General features: G+C 39.3%; 2 protein-coding genes across 3 annotated transcripts; one reads left to right on the top strand and one right to left on the bottom strand.

The window, feature by feature from the left end:
* The first annotated feature begins 497 nt into the window (after positions 1–497).
* Positions 498–6,110, top strand: spata2l (spermatogenesis associated 2-like). 2 transcript variants are annotated; one of them, XM_069686246.1, is made up of 4 exons: positions 498–601; positions 2,883–3,249; positions 3,343–3,636; positions 3,746–6,110. In XM_069686246.1, exons 2-4 carry the CDS (start codon positions 2,887–2,889, stop codon positions 4,733–4,735), a joined length of 1,647 nt encoding a protein of 548 aa, XP_069542347.1. In that variant the 5' UTR covers positions 498–601; positions 2,883–2,886; the 3' UTR covers positions 4,736–6,110. The 2 variants fall into 2 exon arrangements, with proteins under 2 accessions (XP_069542347.1, XP_069542346.1); XM_069686245.1 differs by lacking the exon at positions 498–601 and adding an exon at positions 955–1,013.
* Positions 5,330–8,207, bottom strand: pdf (peptide deformylase, mitochondrial). The gene is made up of 3 exons (XM_069686248.1): positions 7,911–8,207; positions 6,880–7,540; positions 5,330–6,631 (listed from the first exon to the last, which is right to left on the bottom strand). Exons 2-3 carry the CDS (start codon positions 7,505–7,507, stop codon positions 6,474–6,476), a joined length of 786 nt encoding a protein of 261 aa, XP_069542349.1. The 5' UTR covers positions 7,508–7,540; positions 7,911–8,207; the 3' UTR covers positions 5,330–6,473.
* Between the last annotated feature and the right edge of the window lie 7,675 nt (positions 8,208–15,882).

The raw sequence follows: 15,882 nt of genomic DNA, 5'->3' as shown, positions 1-15,882 counted from the left end.
TTCGCGTTTTTTCTCATTGTACAGACACAGAAATGTGGGCAAAGCGGAACAAAGTCACACATCAACATTTAACTATTGTGAAAATACAAGTAGGTCAGGTAAAAAAAAAAGGCAACCATAAACAACATAAAAAGTCTGTAAATCAATCATCATCAAATCATTTTTGTAAGTTGGTTGAAAAAGCCTAAATATTAATGACAATGTATCGTACATGTCAATGTACGATACATGTTAAATATGAATATTTAAAGTTATACATGTGATATGTACAGTGGGTGTTTACTGTTAAGTTGTTAGAGGACTCCTCAGACAATTAGTCGTTTTCACCATTTTATGTAGTTTATTTATTTAATCATTATGTAGTTTTGATCCTGCATTAATTAGTTTAAAATAATGTCTACACTGCAGAACTCTTCTTCCCCGGCCCGCCCTGATAGTCATACCAAGCACACCCGTGTCTGAATTTGGGAAAATCCGTGCCACGTGACAATGTTTACTTTACCTGGACAATAAAGCAGCTAACAGCCGCATGGCGACGAATGTGTGGCTGCAAATGTTTGACAGGTTTCATTGATAAGCTCTGATTAAGTGGCAGACACAGGTAAGTTTGTGTTGTCTCTGATGTGTCAACCAAAGCTTATATTTTGATCAAGGCTGTGGGCTAACATTAGCTTAGCTGCAGCACTAGTCACTTTCTCTTGCATTGAGATGTCAGTTATAATTCTAGTCATTTAATGTTGCCTTGCGTGTCAAGAAAACATCATACCCCCCTAAACCCAAAGCACAACGTTTTCCGAATCAACAGGAGTCACTCTTTAACTCGGCGTTTCTCCAAAACCACAAAAAACTCTTCTAATTCAGGAAATTGAACTTTTCTGAAGAAATGCAGTTTTACTTCCTGGATCTTTCTCCATATGTAAACACTCAACACTGGTTCAGTTTTTCAGTGGAGTCTTCGTTGATTGGTGGAGTCAGTGCAAACCGGGCGGCTCTCGCTGTTTGAGTAGTATTTTGTGAGTTATTTTTATTTTAAAATGAAAATGTTTGAAAGATTGGTATTAAGAATTAGTTACAGATAACATAACAAAACAACCTGATCTGTGTAGAAACGGGTTGATAAATAGACTTAAGTTGATGCTAACGTCTAACTTTCTTAGCTGAAAAACGATGGTTGTTTTTTCTCTGAATACTGTCATAGGTTGAGGGCCAGTGTTAGTAAAACTGTCAGCTAACGTAATGTTGGTTAACACTTTTGGTTACTCATTACCAAAAACATATAAGTGTTAAATTTCTGTTTTTCTTTTACTTAGGCCGAAGTGTCACAAGTTTCACTTTCGCTTGTATGATTACTCTCGAAACAAATCATAGCTAATGTTTTCTGTAATATTTAATGCAGCTAACTTTGGTGATATTGAATTTGCCCAGTGGCCATAGTTCCCTTATTTACTGAAAGCCATGTAACATTATCATGTGTATTTTTGATGAAGCCTTGTCTTTGTTCATAAAGTTTCACCAGACAACAGAACAAAAACATGGAGAACCTTAAAGAACACATACATAGTTATAACATGGTGATGAAGGGCACTAGCTGATGAGGCAAAGGATAGGTAGTTAAATAAATTAATTTTGAAAAAACAGTTAAACAACAGTGACAGTGAGATTAAGTGATTCAGTGTTAGTGTAATTACACTTGTTTTGGACTATGTTTTCTTGAATATATTTGTCCTTAAAGTAGGGATGCACGATATTATCAGGACATTATTGCTATAGATTATGGCTTGAAAATGACATATCGGCATCAGCTGATATGTCATTTTTCTGCTGATATTTTCCGCCGATAAAACAACGCTTTAAGTATGCCTAAATGCTCGTTGATTCCCTAAAAAAAGAAAAGAAAATGTTACATACAAATAAATATGGCATTTTGTACATAATCTAATTTTAAGTAGTTTTCTTAGTAGTTTCTTCCCAGTGAATTTGTACATTTAAAAAAAACACTGTATTGTGTTATTTCTACATCTGCCCACGGCCCACTACAATAAGATTAGGCATGATATCAATTCCACTACTGGGGAGACATGTGCCTAATATATCGGTATCGAAATCGCCAAAAAGGTTTGGAAAGAAACGGGCATATCAGATATCAGCAAAAAAATCTAATATTGTGCATGCCTACCTTAAAGCACTGAAAGTTCTTCTGCTTACTTCTAGTGTTTTAGTAAAAATAACTACCTGGCCGATAACTTTTAGGCAGATATGAGTCTGTTAGATGTATCAGTATTGGAATTTATTTTCCAATATGCATCAACATTCAATGGAGAAAGAAAGAGTTGTGTTTTGTAATATTTTGTCAATGAAGTCTGGTGGTGGCTTTGAAGAGAGCAATGTAAAAAGTGTTTCTGGTTTAATAAAATATCTTACTCCTAGGTATCACAGGTATTTCTCTGTATTGATCCTTTCTAGGGCTGGGTGATATATCACGATATAGGATTTTTCATATCTCGATTAACGATATATATCGTAGCATGTTTTCTTTAGTTGTTTTCATTTTCATATTGTTTTGACGATATACATTGTGCAGCTCTAATCCTTTCAGTAATGTAGTCAGACACTTAGAATAACAATGTGAGACTGTCAGTTGCAAAACACAAGCACTTTTATTGGATGTACTTTCATTGGGCACATTTGCACTGAAAGATAACATTGCAGCCATTCCTGCCTGTTTTTTCTATCCGTGTAATTCCCTTCAAGATAGAAAACTGGACAATAAAAAACAAAACAGTTAAATCATGAATTACATCAGTGTTGTTTCAATTCTGTTCACGACAAGAACAGGTGCCATAGTTGCATCCTTTATTTAGATCTTTTTGTCTCCCTCTCAGCTGAATGAAAGACATGAGCATCTCCAGGCAGGCCAAAGATCTAGTGACTGCCTATGATCACAGTTTGGAACGGCAAATTGTGGGACGGGGCTCGAACCTGGCATGTAGAGATGAGGAGCTGTGCAAGCATGTGGAGGGGCCGCTGAGGGACGGAGATGCTCAGGAGACACACTGCCTGGGTGTTGATCCACTGACGGTGATGGAGGAGTCGCTCACAGCGGTAGCTACAACAGCAAGAGCTGCCAGCACAGGACGGGTCAAAGCCAGAGGAGGGCTGCAGGGCCTGGAGAGAGCTTTTGAGGTCCTGGAACAAGCAGCTCTAAACCTGTACCTGTGTCCCTGGAGGGAGGAGTACAAAGTGATCAAGGTTGGAGAAAAAGCAGTTAAATTTCATATTACATGGTATTGGTGAAACCTGACATTTGTACATCGTTCCCTTTTTTTCTCCTTTGTGTCCCAGATGTACTCCGGTATGTTCACCCACTTCATCAAACCGGTGCTGTCGATGCCACAGATTGAGAATCTGTTCGGCCTGCTGGGATACCTGCCAGGCTCGTCTCGGCATGAGCAGCTTCGCCTGCAGCCAGCCAGAGTCAGTCATGCCCCTCTGGACGACCTCCTGTGCCTGTCCTGTGCCTTCTTCCTGGCCCGCTGTGAGTGTCGCCTCCTCCTGACTGCTCTGGGAGAGCATGTTGGAGAGGTGCAGTGGGAGCTGAGTGTGGTGAGGGAGAGGCAGGCAGGAAACAGCCTGCAGGTAGGTCTGTCTGACTGACAACAAGATCAAAATGAGCTCACGGAACCTTTGAAGATCTCTGCTAACCTTAGGTATTTGTTGAGGATTAATTCTGAATACATTTCAACAGGTTGCCCTGGACAACACCAAGAAGCTGCTGAATGTTGACCAGCAGCTTATGGAGCAGGCTGATGCAGATGTGGAGGTGGATCTGTACACAGATGTGCAGGCGAATGGGCGGCAGAGGAGGGCATTGGTCAATGAGGATGAGAGTCCCCGATCTTTAGCCTGGGTGAATCAAAGCAGCCCATCCCCCTCTGCCATCAAAACGCAAAGCAATGGAATGACATCCTTGCCCCCATCTTCCTCCTCCATGTCCACCAGAGAGCAGCTCTGCGTCTCCACACTCAACTGCCAGCTGACAACGTCACCCACCGAGTCTGACACCACCAGAAGCTCCTCAACCCGTGCGAGGCAGCGCAGACGCCACGGTGAAGACTCACAATCTCAGAGTCTGCAGGCAGAAGTCTGCAGGAGTGAAGCTGCAGATGATCACCAGTGCAGCTGTCTGCAGAATCCTCATATGTGTGTTAAGCTCTGTAAAGATTGCATCAGCGTCCATGATATCACCTGTGCCTCACTGCAGCTTTGCATCAAAGAGAACCACCGTGTGATATTCCCTGACAATCCGACAGAAGTGATGAAAGAATTGAGAGCAGTGCCATCGCGGGCTGGAAGCCTCAGAGTGAGTGCATCACCGACTCTCACCAGCAGCAGCAGCAGCGCGGCAATGACCTCCTTAGCTCTGCACGATGAGCCGAAATCAATAAGTGCACCGATCAGCTACCACGACTGCTGCGACCTGGCCCACCCGGACCCTCAGGTCCTGTGTCACAGCTGCAGCGTCTTTCATGCTGGATCCTGCAGAGGGATACGATTCTGCGAAGATCAAGATCATGACATCATACCGCTGGGAGTGTGCTCCTGTGGGAAGGAATCTTCCAGAAACCCCCTGGTTCTGTGCAGATATTGTGGGAAAGAGTATTGTAGAGAGTGTTGGTACAGAAATCCTCTTGAATGTGCCTGTGGCCAAACGTTTGACCAGTCATCCTCTGTGTGATTGTACTGGGAAATTGTTGCACTAATTTGGCACAATTAGCTAAATCACAGTGCCTTAAATGAAGTACAATAAATCAGAAATTCAAATGTGGCCTTGACACAGCGCAGAGATGCATTCTTAAGTGTACCGAAATGTTTCCACACTGATCCTTTCCATAAAACTTGCATTACTCTTACTTGTTATTCTGTCTTACAGTGTTTTCTCTAAGTGGCCATATTTCCCATTATTAAGATTTTTGAACTGTTGTGTATCCTTGAGGAATGTGTGCTTACACTTTGTGCTCTTGTGTCACTTTATTGTAATTTTGCGCACAAAAAAGTCTGTTTTCATCTGTATTTGTTGACTGACACAGACAGGAGTAAAAAGGGTCTATGTGCCACTTCTCTGTGTGAATGTGTTTTAATACAGGAGCAAATTACTTCAGTTGCTGGATTATTTGTTGATGGACATTGAAATTGCTAACCTTTAGAGGACCATGACACCAGACAATTCTGCTCCCAAAAATGACAAGCAATTATCAAAATTGAAGTTTTTTTGTTCAGACAAAAAAAGGACTTTTGGACAAGAGAGCTAGGGAGTGGTATTGATGTGATATATATGAAGATCTTGTGTTGAAAATCTATCTCGTCAAAAAATTCCTTCTGTGTGGTGACAAGCTCTTTAATAGGTTAACAAGGTGATCTCTACATATACGGTCAGTCTTTCTCCCAAAACTTGAAAATCACCTGATGTGGAGCAGCATGTTCTTCTACTCAGCCAAACTTGCAACTAACTTTATTTTAGTAAAAGAAAAAAATGTTAATACACAAGCAAACATTGGTCATGGAAATGCAGAAATGTGTGAAGGTGATGGCGCCTGCTACTGATCCTTTTCAGAACATGTCACCCCGACTTTTCTGTCATAACATATAATCAATGTTTTTCACGAGCACCCAGTCTTTGCACTGACAGCGACATGACTTAATTGTCCTTAAAGTAAGTAATGGAGCTCCACAAACACCTTCTCCCTAAATTTGCTGATAGAAACACAGTTTTACAGTTAAGACTCACTCATTTCATCATGAATGTCTCTTTATTCATCAGACATTAATCTCAGATCCACAGCATAGGGCTTGCTTGGTTTGCCTTTTAAAGTGATCTTTAAATGAATCTTGGGCAACACATGTCAAATGTCTGGCCAATCAAGCCTTTCGAATTTTACTGAAAAACAATGACATATTTTGGAGGTTTCTGTCTTGCAGTTCTGACAATCACAAAGACACTTTCAGTATGGTGATGGATTTTAAGTTTAAGCTGTTCACAATGATCCTAAAACCTAGTGCTTATTCAATGCATCACTTTCTGCAGACACATATATATGAATAAAGAATTGGTAAGAAAGAGATAAAATGTTTTTGGTGTTTGAAGATTGCTGGTTTTCATTTACAGACACAGTAACACAGATAAATTACATTTGAGAAGTCCTAAGTTGTATGCAGGAAAACAGTCCATACGGAGACCAAAATGGGGTGGGCGCATTGTACAGAATCTGTCTTTTATTAATCCATATAAACAGATATCTGCGTTTGAGTGCGTATAAACATCTGGCTGAGACATCGTTCCAAACCTCCACTTCCATTCTTGCGTCTCAAGTGGTGAGCCGGACTGTAAACAATGCCCAGCTGAAGGAAGGGGATCCATGATTAAACCATTGCACATCAGTTCTACGTCAGTATTTGCGTTCTGTCCTGAGGATCTTCTACTCATTATACTCCTGCCATTTGATGTTGATGAAGGTTTTGCTGTCCATGCGGTCAATGTACAGGACTCCATCCAGGTGGTCCATCTCATGTTGGATGATACGAGCTGACCAGCCACTGGCCTGCCACGTGATAGCTTCCCCTTTCTCATTCAGACCTGCAGCGTGAACATGCAGACAGACAAGAAAAATGTATAGAAAAGTAATTGTCCTGTCATGTGCCCACTAAGAGACAAAGAAATTAACTGTCCATCTGAATCTGGGTGTAATAACGTCATCCTCATTAACACTTTCTATATTCTTTAATAAAATGCAAAGGTACAGACATGAAACTGTGCAAAAAGTGGCCCCACATTTTAAGAACTGTTGTATATTAAATACAGGAGTAAATTATTAACATGCGTACCAGACACTTCCACAGACAGGTAGCGTGGAACTGTGGCAGAGAAGCCCGAGATGCTCTCGCAGGCCTCCTGAAAGAGCGCAGTCTGTCCATCCAGGACTCTCAGCTGGGGGTTGACAAAGATCCTCAGGGGCTGGGCGGAAAGTCCACGGGCCTCTCTCGATGCAGGCGAACTCTCTTCCAACATCTTTTCAGGATATTCCAGAGCCAGGATGCGGAGCGGCACCCCAACCTGAGGCGCACTCAGTCCAACACACTCCATTTTCCGCATCACTTTCACCAGAGTCTTGATGACCTCTTGGATCTCAGGGCCAGTAATAGCTGCAGGGTCGACAGCAGCTGCATGTGAACGCAGCACTGGGTCGCCTACCTGGCACACATGTCCGTAAGGAGGACTGGGAGGGGGTTTGATCTTGTGTTTCAAGTACTGAAGATATGAGCGCACCTTGACGCTGCTGGAGTAAGAGTGACTGCAGGGTGCAAGCGGGAAGGGAGAGACATATGGAAGAGAAGAAGAAGTTCCTGGTGGTAAACTCATGGCCCCACCACTGCAGCGAGCGGCTTTGGATGCACAAAGTCTGAACCCCATCCGGGAGAGTTGGAGCAAAGACACACCTGATTTTGTGTTCATGGTGGAGCTGGTAAGTCACACAGTGCTGTTATCCTGTAAAATAGGGATATATAGTAAATGTAAGTTCTAATCCAAGTGAAATGAAGACCAAAAGCCACATTTAGAGACTTTATGAGATCACTGCTTTGATAACAAGGACTTATTTTTATTCAGGCCCAATCTTGTCTTTAAGCATGAAACACTATATGTTTCATGTGTATATATTTTCAAAGCCAATGTGTGTGGAATTGCAAAGTAATTTTAGAAAGTCTAAAAGTACTCAGATGGCATAAGCTTTCACTTTCAGTGCCTTCTACCACCACTAGAGGGCACTATACTCCAAACATTCAACTGGAGACTTAATGGGGCGCTTCCACTCAATATAATGTGATAAAAACTAGCAACTGCTCATCATTGAACCTACCTTTGTCGATGAACACAGTTAACACGTAAAATGTTTTGGTTTTGGCGTTGTGTGGCCTCCTTTCATCAAACTAAGGTGAGCAGTACGCCAAACACCGCCGACTGGGTACTCAGGTATAACGAATCAAACGCGCCCGTTTAACATTACTACAAAGCTAAGTCTTTGCTGTACGTTAGCTATATTTCAAAAAAGCGACTAAGGCAAATAAATAAGCTCAGTATTTGTACAATTCAGGACGCTGCATATCGTTACCTTACACTAAATTCACAGCTGTCTGAAAGAGTTACATATTCAGGATAGAAGGTGAAAACGGGGTATGTCATGTCAACGGCTCTGTTGAACTACTTCCTTGTCAACAACGTCATGCGGCACAGTAAGCTTCACAATAAAAGTCCACATGCTTTCCCGCATTGTAATCTGAGAGCACAGTTCATATAAAACTTTTATTTTGATAGCGACAACTGAGTTTGGCAAGGAAGTAATTTGCAACATTTTCTAAACGAAACGACCCGCGAACAGTCTTACAACAAAGGGGTGTTCACCACTTCGAATCCTCAACTTGCCGGTACATGTCCGGCAGGTTGGGTGGGTGTGAGTGGTCGTATCACATTTATAAATGGCAGTTGAAAAGGTGCAGCAGGCTGATAGCCGGACATCGGCGCTTTCTACCTTCAAAAACCCGGCGGAGCTGAGGGCTGTGTGATCACTGAGCACCGGATGGAAGAGCTTCAGCCAGTTAACAAATGTTTACAGAGCTTCTCAAAGTTACCGCTGTGGATCATAGAGTATGTTTGGGCTCACAGGATGATGGATATACAACAAGGTAGGTTTGTTATTATTATTATTTTAAGATTTTTAGTTGGAATTGCCTCGAAAACCTTTCCGATGTGTCTGTATATTTACACTATAAGTTGTGAACTTTGTTAAATAAGTTGGGGTATTTTTGCATAGTGATGTAGATCACACAGCGCACTCCTTTATAAACATCTTATTCATGTTAACATATAGTTTAAGAGTTTTCTTGCATTTTGCAGAAAGTGATGAAAAGTAACATTTTAAATACAGGACCCTAACTTTTAGAGGTGTGTTTTCACATTGTTAGTGTAGTAAATCCCTATTTTGCATGCTTGAAGTAGAATGGTGGAAATTAACATCATTAAATTTAACTTTGAGGTACTTATTTGTGTCTTATTTGTTTTCTGGTGCTTTTTACTTACACTCCAGAGTATTAACATTTATATGACGGTTATAATTGCTCATTATTAAACTTTACACACTAAGAATTTATATTCAGATGGTAGCAGTTTATACAGTACATTATGATGCACTGCTATACATCAAACTACCTTACAGTACCTAATTTTATTAAAATGTAAATTAACACATAAACATTCTGCATATGTGTTAAAGCTCCTTCTGATTCTGATTACTCTATATGACCTACAAAAGCAAACCAGACCATCAGCGACGAGATTGATTATTTCTATGTAGTTATTTTTAATGCCTGAAACTGCTGGTGGGGGTCAGGTGTCAGACAAAGCGGCACGCTGCCTTTGTTTACATTTTCCACGCCAAAATGTAAAGTGATACATTTGACTGTTAAAGAAAGCAGGATGAGATTTTTTGTTAAACACCACCACTTAAGCATGTACAGGACAAAATCAGCAAAGACGGTGCGGCTTTGTCCACAGGGGGGCGGCAAAATCAACACAAACCGAAAGTTCCTCACTGGAGTTTTAAACAGTTTTCTTGCATTTTGCAGAAAGTGATGAGAAGTAACATTTTAAATACAGGACCCTAACTTGTAAAGGTGTGATTTTACATTGTTAGTATAGTAAATCTCTATTTTACATTATAAGTAGCATGGTGGAAAGTAACAAGGCACCATTAATCAAAAACTGTACTTAAGTTCAATTTTGAGGTACTTCTATTTGTAGACTTCTGTTTTCTGCTACTTTGTACTTACACTCCAGAGCATTTAAGAGTGAAACTATATCTACATGGTAATTATTACATTTTTCATTCATGTACATACAAGTGATATCAGCAGTTTATATGCTACATTATGTTACAGTCCATTACAGTTAATAATTTGATTAAAATTTATATTAAAACATTAACATTCTGCATACAAGTTAAAACATAAATGATTACAATCCAATAATATATAACATGCAGGACCTTTTACCTTAAACACAGTATATTTACACTGTGGTATTACTTCTTTAACTTAAGTAAGATCCGAGATTGTACCACCACTGGTGAAGTGCTTTCAAACTGTTAATTACAAGACCCTATAATTCCTGCACTGTAACTTATATTTCAGATTAAACACATCTTTTAGCCCAGTTACTGCAAACCATAGTAGATCAAGCTTTTGAAATATATTAGCAAAGAAAGTAAAATCAGAGGAGAATGTGACATGCTTTATGTTGATTTTTCACAGTTGTGGACTCGTTCAATTGGCCAGAAATCGACTCCCAGCCTCTGAGCCTTGAAGATTCAGGGAGGCTGCGTGTTGCCTCTGCCCAGGTGTATTTCATTGTGAAGAACAGGGACATGGAGAAGTATGAGAGGGTGATGAGCTTTCTGGACGCCACTTACAGACTTCTGCCCAGACTGGTGTCTCCCATCAAACACATGAAGATCATGTTCGGCCTCAAGACCATGGTAAAGGAACGACTAGTTGGAGTATTCATAGATTGTTGTTAGTTTCTCATCTGTTCCAGCTGTACAGTTTCTTGCTTTCTGTTTCAACCCCTCCCCCTTGGTTATTGTCTCTTAATTCAGGTCATCATGCAAATGCTGAGGGACAGCGGAGGAATGGTCGACACTGTGTTTAAAATCAACCACTTGTTCCCGAGTAAACTACCTCAGTACCAAGATCAATGTGTAAGTGTCTGACTTTGGAACTACAGAATCTGTTCTGTCGGGTGTTAGAAAATATCCGTATACTTCTTTATCGCAATATTATGTTGTAATACAGTATCAGTTCTCAAAAACACTGAATGGGTTTTTTATTTAATAGTTTACCTGTAAAGTTTAAATTGTTTTCCTGAAGTTGGCAAATTATAATCTGTGTATCTGCTCAGATTACACAAAAAGTAGTTATGTGATGTTGGATGTAACAGGGACTGTGATAAATGCACATGTCCCACTGTTGTAAATGCATAAAAAAACACTCTTTAACCCAGATTATATGCTAATGGATGTGTATGCTTTATACTTTGACAGTTTTCCTAACATGAGATAAAATGAAAATATATTGTCTGGCTTACAGCATCACAACATATCAAATTATATTGAATCATTACCTTTGTATAGCGGTTCGTATCATATCGGCTGTTTTTTAAATCTTTGAAACAGTTGATTTTAGTTTAGTTTAAGGCTAACGAAAATTACACAGAATCTAAAGCTCCCTCAACTTTCCAGAGTATTTTAGGGTTTTACTGTCTGCAACTTTACTTCAGGGGTTCATTCTCTTAACTCTCATCAACTTAAGTGACAAAAGCAGCTGTTGTTAGTTTGACTTTTTTTTGATAAACCCTCAGCACACAACCTGGACAGTCTCATGTCTGCATGTTTAGAATAAAGCTTGATGTTTTTAGCATAGTTAAACAAAACCAGCAGCAATTCCCCTCAATATAATAGTTGAATAAACACTGTAAAAACAGTTATTCATTGTAACTAAAAGTTGATTCATAAGTAAGACGGCATTAAATGAATTGGCTGCATAGTGCAGTGATTTGTGCTGTTCCCTCACAGCTAGAAGGTCTCCGCTTCGAATCCCATTTAGCCATGAATGAAATTGAAAGACTGTGTTGACAAAACAACTAAATTGGTATCTAAATTGTAAATACATGTTGAGTTAACTAAAGGATTACAAGTATAGATACATTTGACTTGGAAAGTTTATTTGTTTTGAATGAATAACCATTTATCTGAACTTATCTTCTTAAATTTAGTCCACTTAAAATTTAAGGCAGCCCAAACACTAACTTTTATTTTAAAGTGCAGTAAATAAATTAGTTTGCAAAAGTTTGATATTTCCCCACAGAATTTCATTGAGTTTAAAAACTGAGCTAAAATGAGACACAACTGGGACACCATAATAACTGGGACACCATAATCTGCTGGATTTCATATCAACTGTCCGAGGTGATGAATGATTATTGTTTGAAGTTAGTGCTGTGTTGTAGCAGTCCGTCCATCCATCTGAAAGACAGTTCAACCTCATATCAAAAGCAGCCACACAAGCCACAAGTTAATTTTATATTATATTAAATGTTATCTAATACAGTTGAGTATGACACGACCTTGCTATGCCTAACTAATATTAATATATAAATCAATCTTTTTTTTTTGTGCAGAGCCAAAAACAAATCTTCTTAATGCGGAAAAACCATCTGGACTTCAAGGTTTTCGCGCAAGCCCTCGCTATGGACAAGGACAAACTTGAAGACTATGTGAAGGTAAGTTAACTTCACGTAACGTGTCTTTTATTGGTCATTATTGTACATTGTCTTTATTCGAATTTTAAAAATAAAAAACATTTCATCAAAAAAAAGAGGAGTAACTGACAGTGTAGAAAAAAGGAAGAAAGAAAGGATAAAAGTTGAGAGAGACTTGTCGCACAAAGAGCTACACTTTTTCCATCAACAGTCAGAACATATGACCCCTTTTCCACTTCTCCCTCTCCCGTGCATGAGGGCTGTTGTGTGATGAATGAGTACACAACGCCGTTCTCTCCCTCAGCACCTGATTGTGAGTCATTTTATATCCAGCAGAGGGCACTACACATCCACATGTAAAACCCAAACCCTTATCTGTCCCGGCTTACACTTAACTGAGATTGTACATTCAATGATTACATGTGACCTAAATCTGATTGCTTTATTGTTGACTTTGTAGGTAAATGTACCAGAATGCACGTACTCTGCTGTTTGAGGGCGCTGGGGTGGAATTTGGCATAGACTGTTTCCTAGAACCTCTGGCACATCGGTATTAAAGTTCACAGTAAACACACGAAAGAAAAGTAACATTGTGTACAAAAAAACACTTTTTTATTTATCCTGTGCAGTCAATGAAACAAGCTCTGACTGCAACGCAGGTTATGTTTCATGACATTGACCTACTTTTTAGTTTTTGCAATTTATTATTAAACCCAAATTAAACTGTGTGCAAAATAAAAAAGATATCATGTTGGACTGTTTGAAGGTGGCATGTTAAGTGTTTCCTGTCTTTCAGAATCAGATGGAGGAGCAGTACGGTGAACGCTACGCCCAAAAGGTGGAGGACAGGCTGCTGCACTACCTGCACAGGTTGGAGGCTGTGTTGCCAGGAGATACCTACATCGATAAGGTGTGTTTAATTGGAAATTGAATGAAAACTTTGCCTTGTTGAGGCCTATCTTGTATTTTACACAACTGCTGTGAATGTGATGTTCTCAGTACATGGTACTCCGACTTTCCATTCAGTGTGAAAGGCTTACATGCTGTCATAATGTTGTTCTGCTTTATTCCAGGTGTGAAAAGGGTATGGGTTATAAGATATGTTGTTTTAATGTTAAAGGTGTCCCTTCAGATTTCCACTACCCGTTGTGTTTTTAGTTGCTGACTAATTTAGAGGAAGTTCAATGATAATGATTTTTCAGATTATCTACGTTTACACGATTTGCAAACCTGGAATACAACAGAAAAACACATTAACAGCACTCACACCCTGTTTGTGACGTCAGGAAAAAATGGCCGCTGTGTGAAAATAAGATAAGATAGTACTTTATGGAATGTCAAATGGTCAATAAAGAGTCCCTAATACAAAAGCCACTGGGAACCAAAATCAACAGCCTTCTAACTATGCAATGTAGCATCTAAAGTAACATTATTTTCAATCCAGATTCTAATTACAGACATTTAATTTAACTAATATTGGGTTTGAATCAGGCATACTTGAGCATGGATAGATATTTATCCAATCCAATCCAATCATAGCAAAAGTCAAACTGCAGCTATTCAGATGTTTGTACCCAGCATTAAGTTGTACGCAGGCCAAGTATCGACGGCTGCGGTTATTTATTGAAGGTTCGGGCACTAAGTGTCACTGCAAGAGTTTATTAGGGGGCATTGATTAACTGCTTCTGCAACCTGTCGTCTGTGAGAGGAAAGTACATCTCATTTCTTTAAAAACAAATTTTTTAAATTCATCTCCTGGTTTCCTTTCATCTCTACATGCATCCCCAGAGGAAAGATATGAGTGAGGGCAATGTGGATGCAGTCTAAGAGACTTGGGATGAACCAATAGTGTGTATAATTCTCAACGCTCGTTCATCACATTACTCCCTACAGCCACTAGTGGTCGGATACATGAGTAGAGCATGAATGACCATAAAATAAAATAACAAAATAAAATAAAAATATCTTATCTTAAAAATTAAAACACTTAAATTGTCAAATTTTTTATTCCTTCCTTTTTGTATATACAACTGTGTAAACTAGATACTGAAGAAAGACAGTCCTGTGACGGAGGAGGAGAAGCTGCTGTTGGAAGTTGTTACCTCTGACTCTGCGACAATAACGACAACTCTAAAGAAACTGCTGCACTGTGGTAAGAAACACCTCACAACACAGATGATACACAATGTAATACAAATATTTCAATTTCACGACTTCATATGTGTATGCAGAACAAGAGGATATTATTTTGCTGTTAAAATAGCCCAAAAAATACAGTATGTTGAACATAAATCATGGAAGCAATGTAACGACTTGAAAACATCTGGTACTGTTACCTGCCATGAAAACACCTTTCAAACAGGTAAGTGAAATATAAAGTGCTCAGCTGACAACTGACAAATAATGTACAAAATTACAATAGATAGACAAAGACAAAGACAAACATTTAAAATCAGGGATGAAATAAAATAAATAATTTTTAGATATGACCATAAAACATCCCAATCAAAAGACATGAAAGCTTTCCACAGAATCAGCATTTTAATATTTTATTATATCCAGTGTCACAGTAATAAAACAGAACAACTTTGTCAGACTAATGAGTGGAAGTTAGAAAAAAGGATCAAAGCCATCAGACGTGGCTAATGCAGCCTCCTGTTGTTAGCCTCAAGCAGTGTTGGGAAGCTTGCTACAGAGCTCAAGGAAGCTTACTTCTTTTTATCTCAGCACCCCTACATAGTTTTCATTTACAAACTCGTAGAACAACTTCACTCTGGCAGTTTTTCAGAGCTTTTTTCTAGTTTTATCCCCGAAAGTCTACAATTCAAATCACAAGGGAAGACCCTGACAAATATGATAGCCTGAAAGAAATTCTGAGTTGGGTAGATTCACATCAAAACAGACTGCGTAAAAAGGTGGACGACATGACAGCTCCCTAAAAGTGAAGCCATAACATTTCGAGCACCCCCTGCTGACTGGCTGCACTATAGGTCATAAAGCCCACCTCCTCCATGTTAACAGATGGGACATGAGTCAAACTATAAAATCAAAATGTAATTAGATTACAGTTAGTTATTATCATACTGATTTACGTCCAAGTGTTTATTTTTCAGACATGTTTACTTTTAATTAGTTATTTGATACTGTCAAAAGGATGATTGACAGCTCTGTTGACAAATACGGCTCCTGCAGCCGATCAGTTCAGGATTAGCAGACGTAGACGTAAGTAAAACAATCACTACAGTCCATATCTGTGAACATCTGCTAATGCTAAAAATGACGTCACCAGCGCAAGATGGCAGCGGCCGCCATGGGCTGTATTTTGGCTCCAATTACACGAGTACATGGAGACTTGTCGTCCATCATTATAAACAGTCATTGCATCAAAAAAACAAAAACACACACAATACATGTAAACACGCTTTGATGTGTACGTTCAGTGTAATAATTGTGTCTGTACAGTGTGTGTCCTGAGTTACACTTTTGCACCAATGGCAACGAAAGATTGCATTTGGTCAATA

The sequence above is a fragment of the Semicossyphus pulcher genome, unplaced genomic scaffold (genome assembly GCF_022749685.1).
Source record: "Semicossyphus pulcher isolate SPU_LCO1_2020_fin unplaced genomic scaffold, fSemPul1.0.p SCAF_8, whole genome shotgun sequence".
NCBI lineage: Eukaryota > Metazoa > Chordata > Actinopteri > Labriformes > Labridae > Semicossyphus > Semicossyphus pulcher.
Note: the sequence above shows the minus strand (reverse complement) of the source record. Positions and strands in the feature narration are given on the sequence as shown.

Coding starts and splice junctions, on each gene's coding strand:
- spata2l (XM_069686246.1), top strand. CDS start 2,887: ATGAAAGACATGAGCATCTCCAGGCAGGCCAAAGATCTAGTGACTGCC. Junction 3,250..3,342: donor AGGAGTACAAAGTGATCAAG/GTTGGAGAAAAA, acceptor TTTGTGTCCCAG/ATGTACTCCGGTATGTTCAC. Junction 3,637..3,745: donor AGGCAGGAAACAGCCTGCAG/GTAGGTCTGTCT, acceptor ACATTTCAACAG/GTTGCCCTGGACAACACCAA.
- pdf (XM_069686248.1), bottom strand. CDS start 7,507: ATGAACACAAAATCAGGTGTGTCTTTGCTCCAACTCTCCCGGATGGGG. Junction 6,632..6,879: donor CCTGTCTGTGGAAGTGTCTG/GTACGCATGTTA, acceptor TTCACGCTGCAG/GTCTGAATGAGAAAGGGGAA.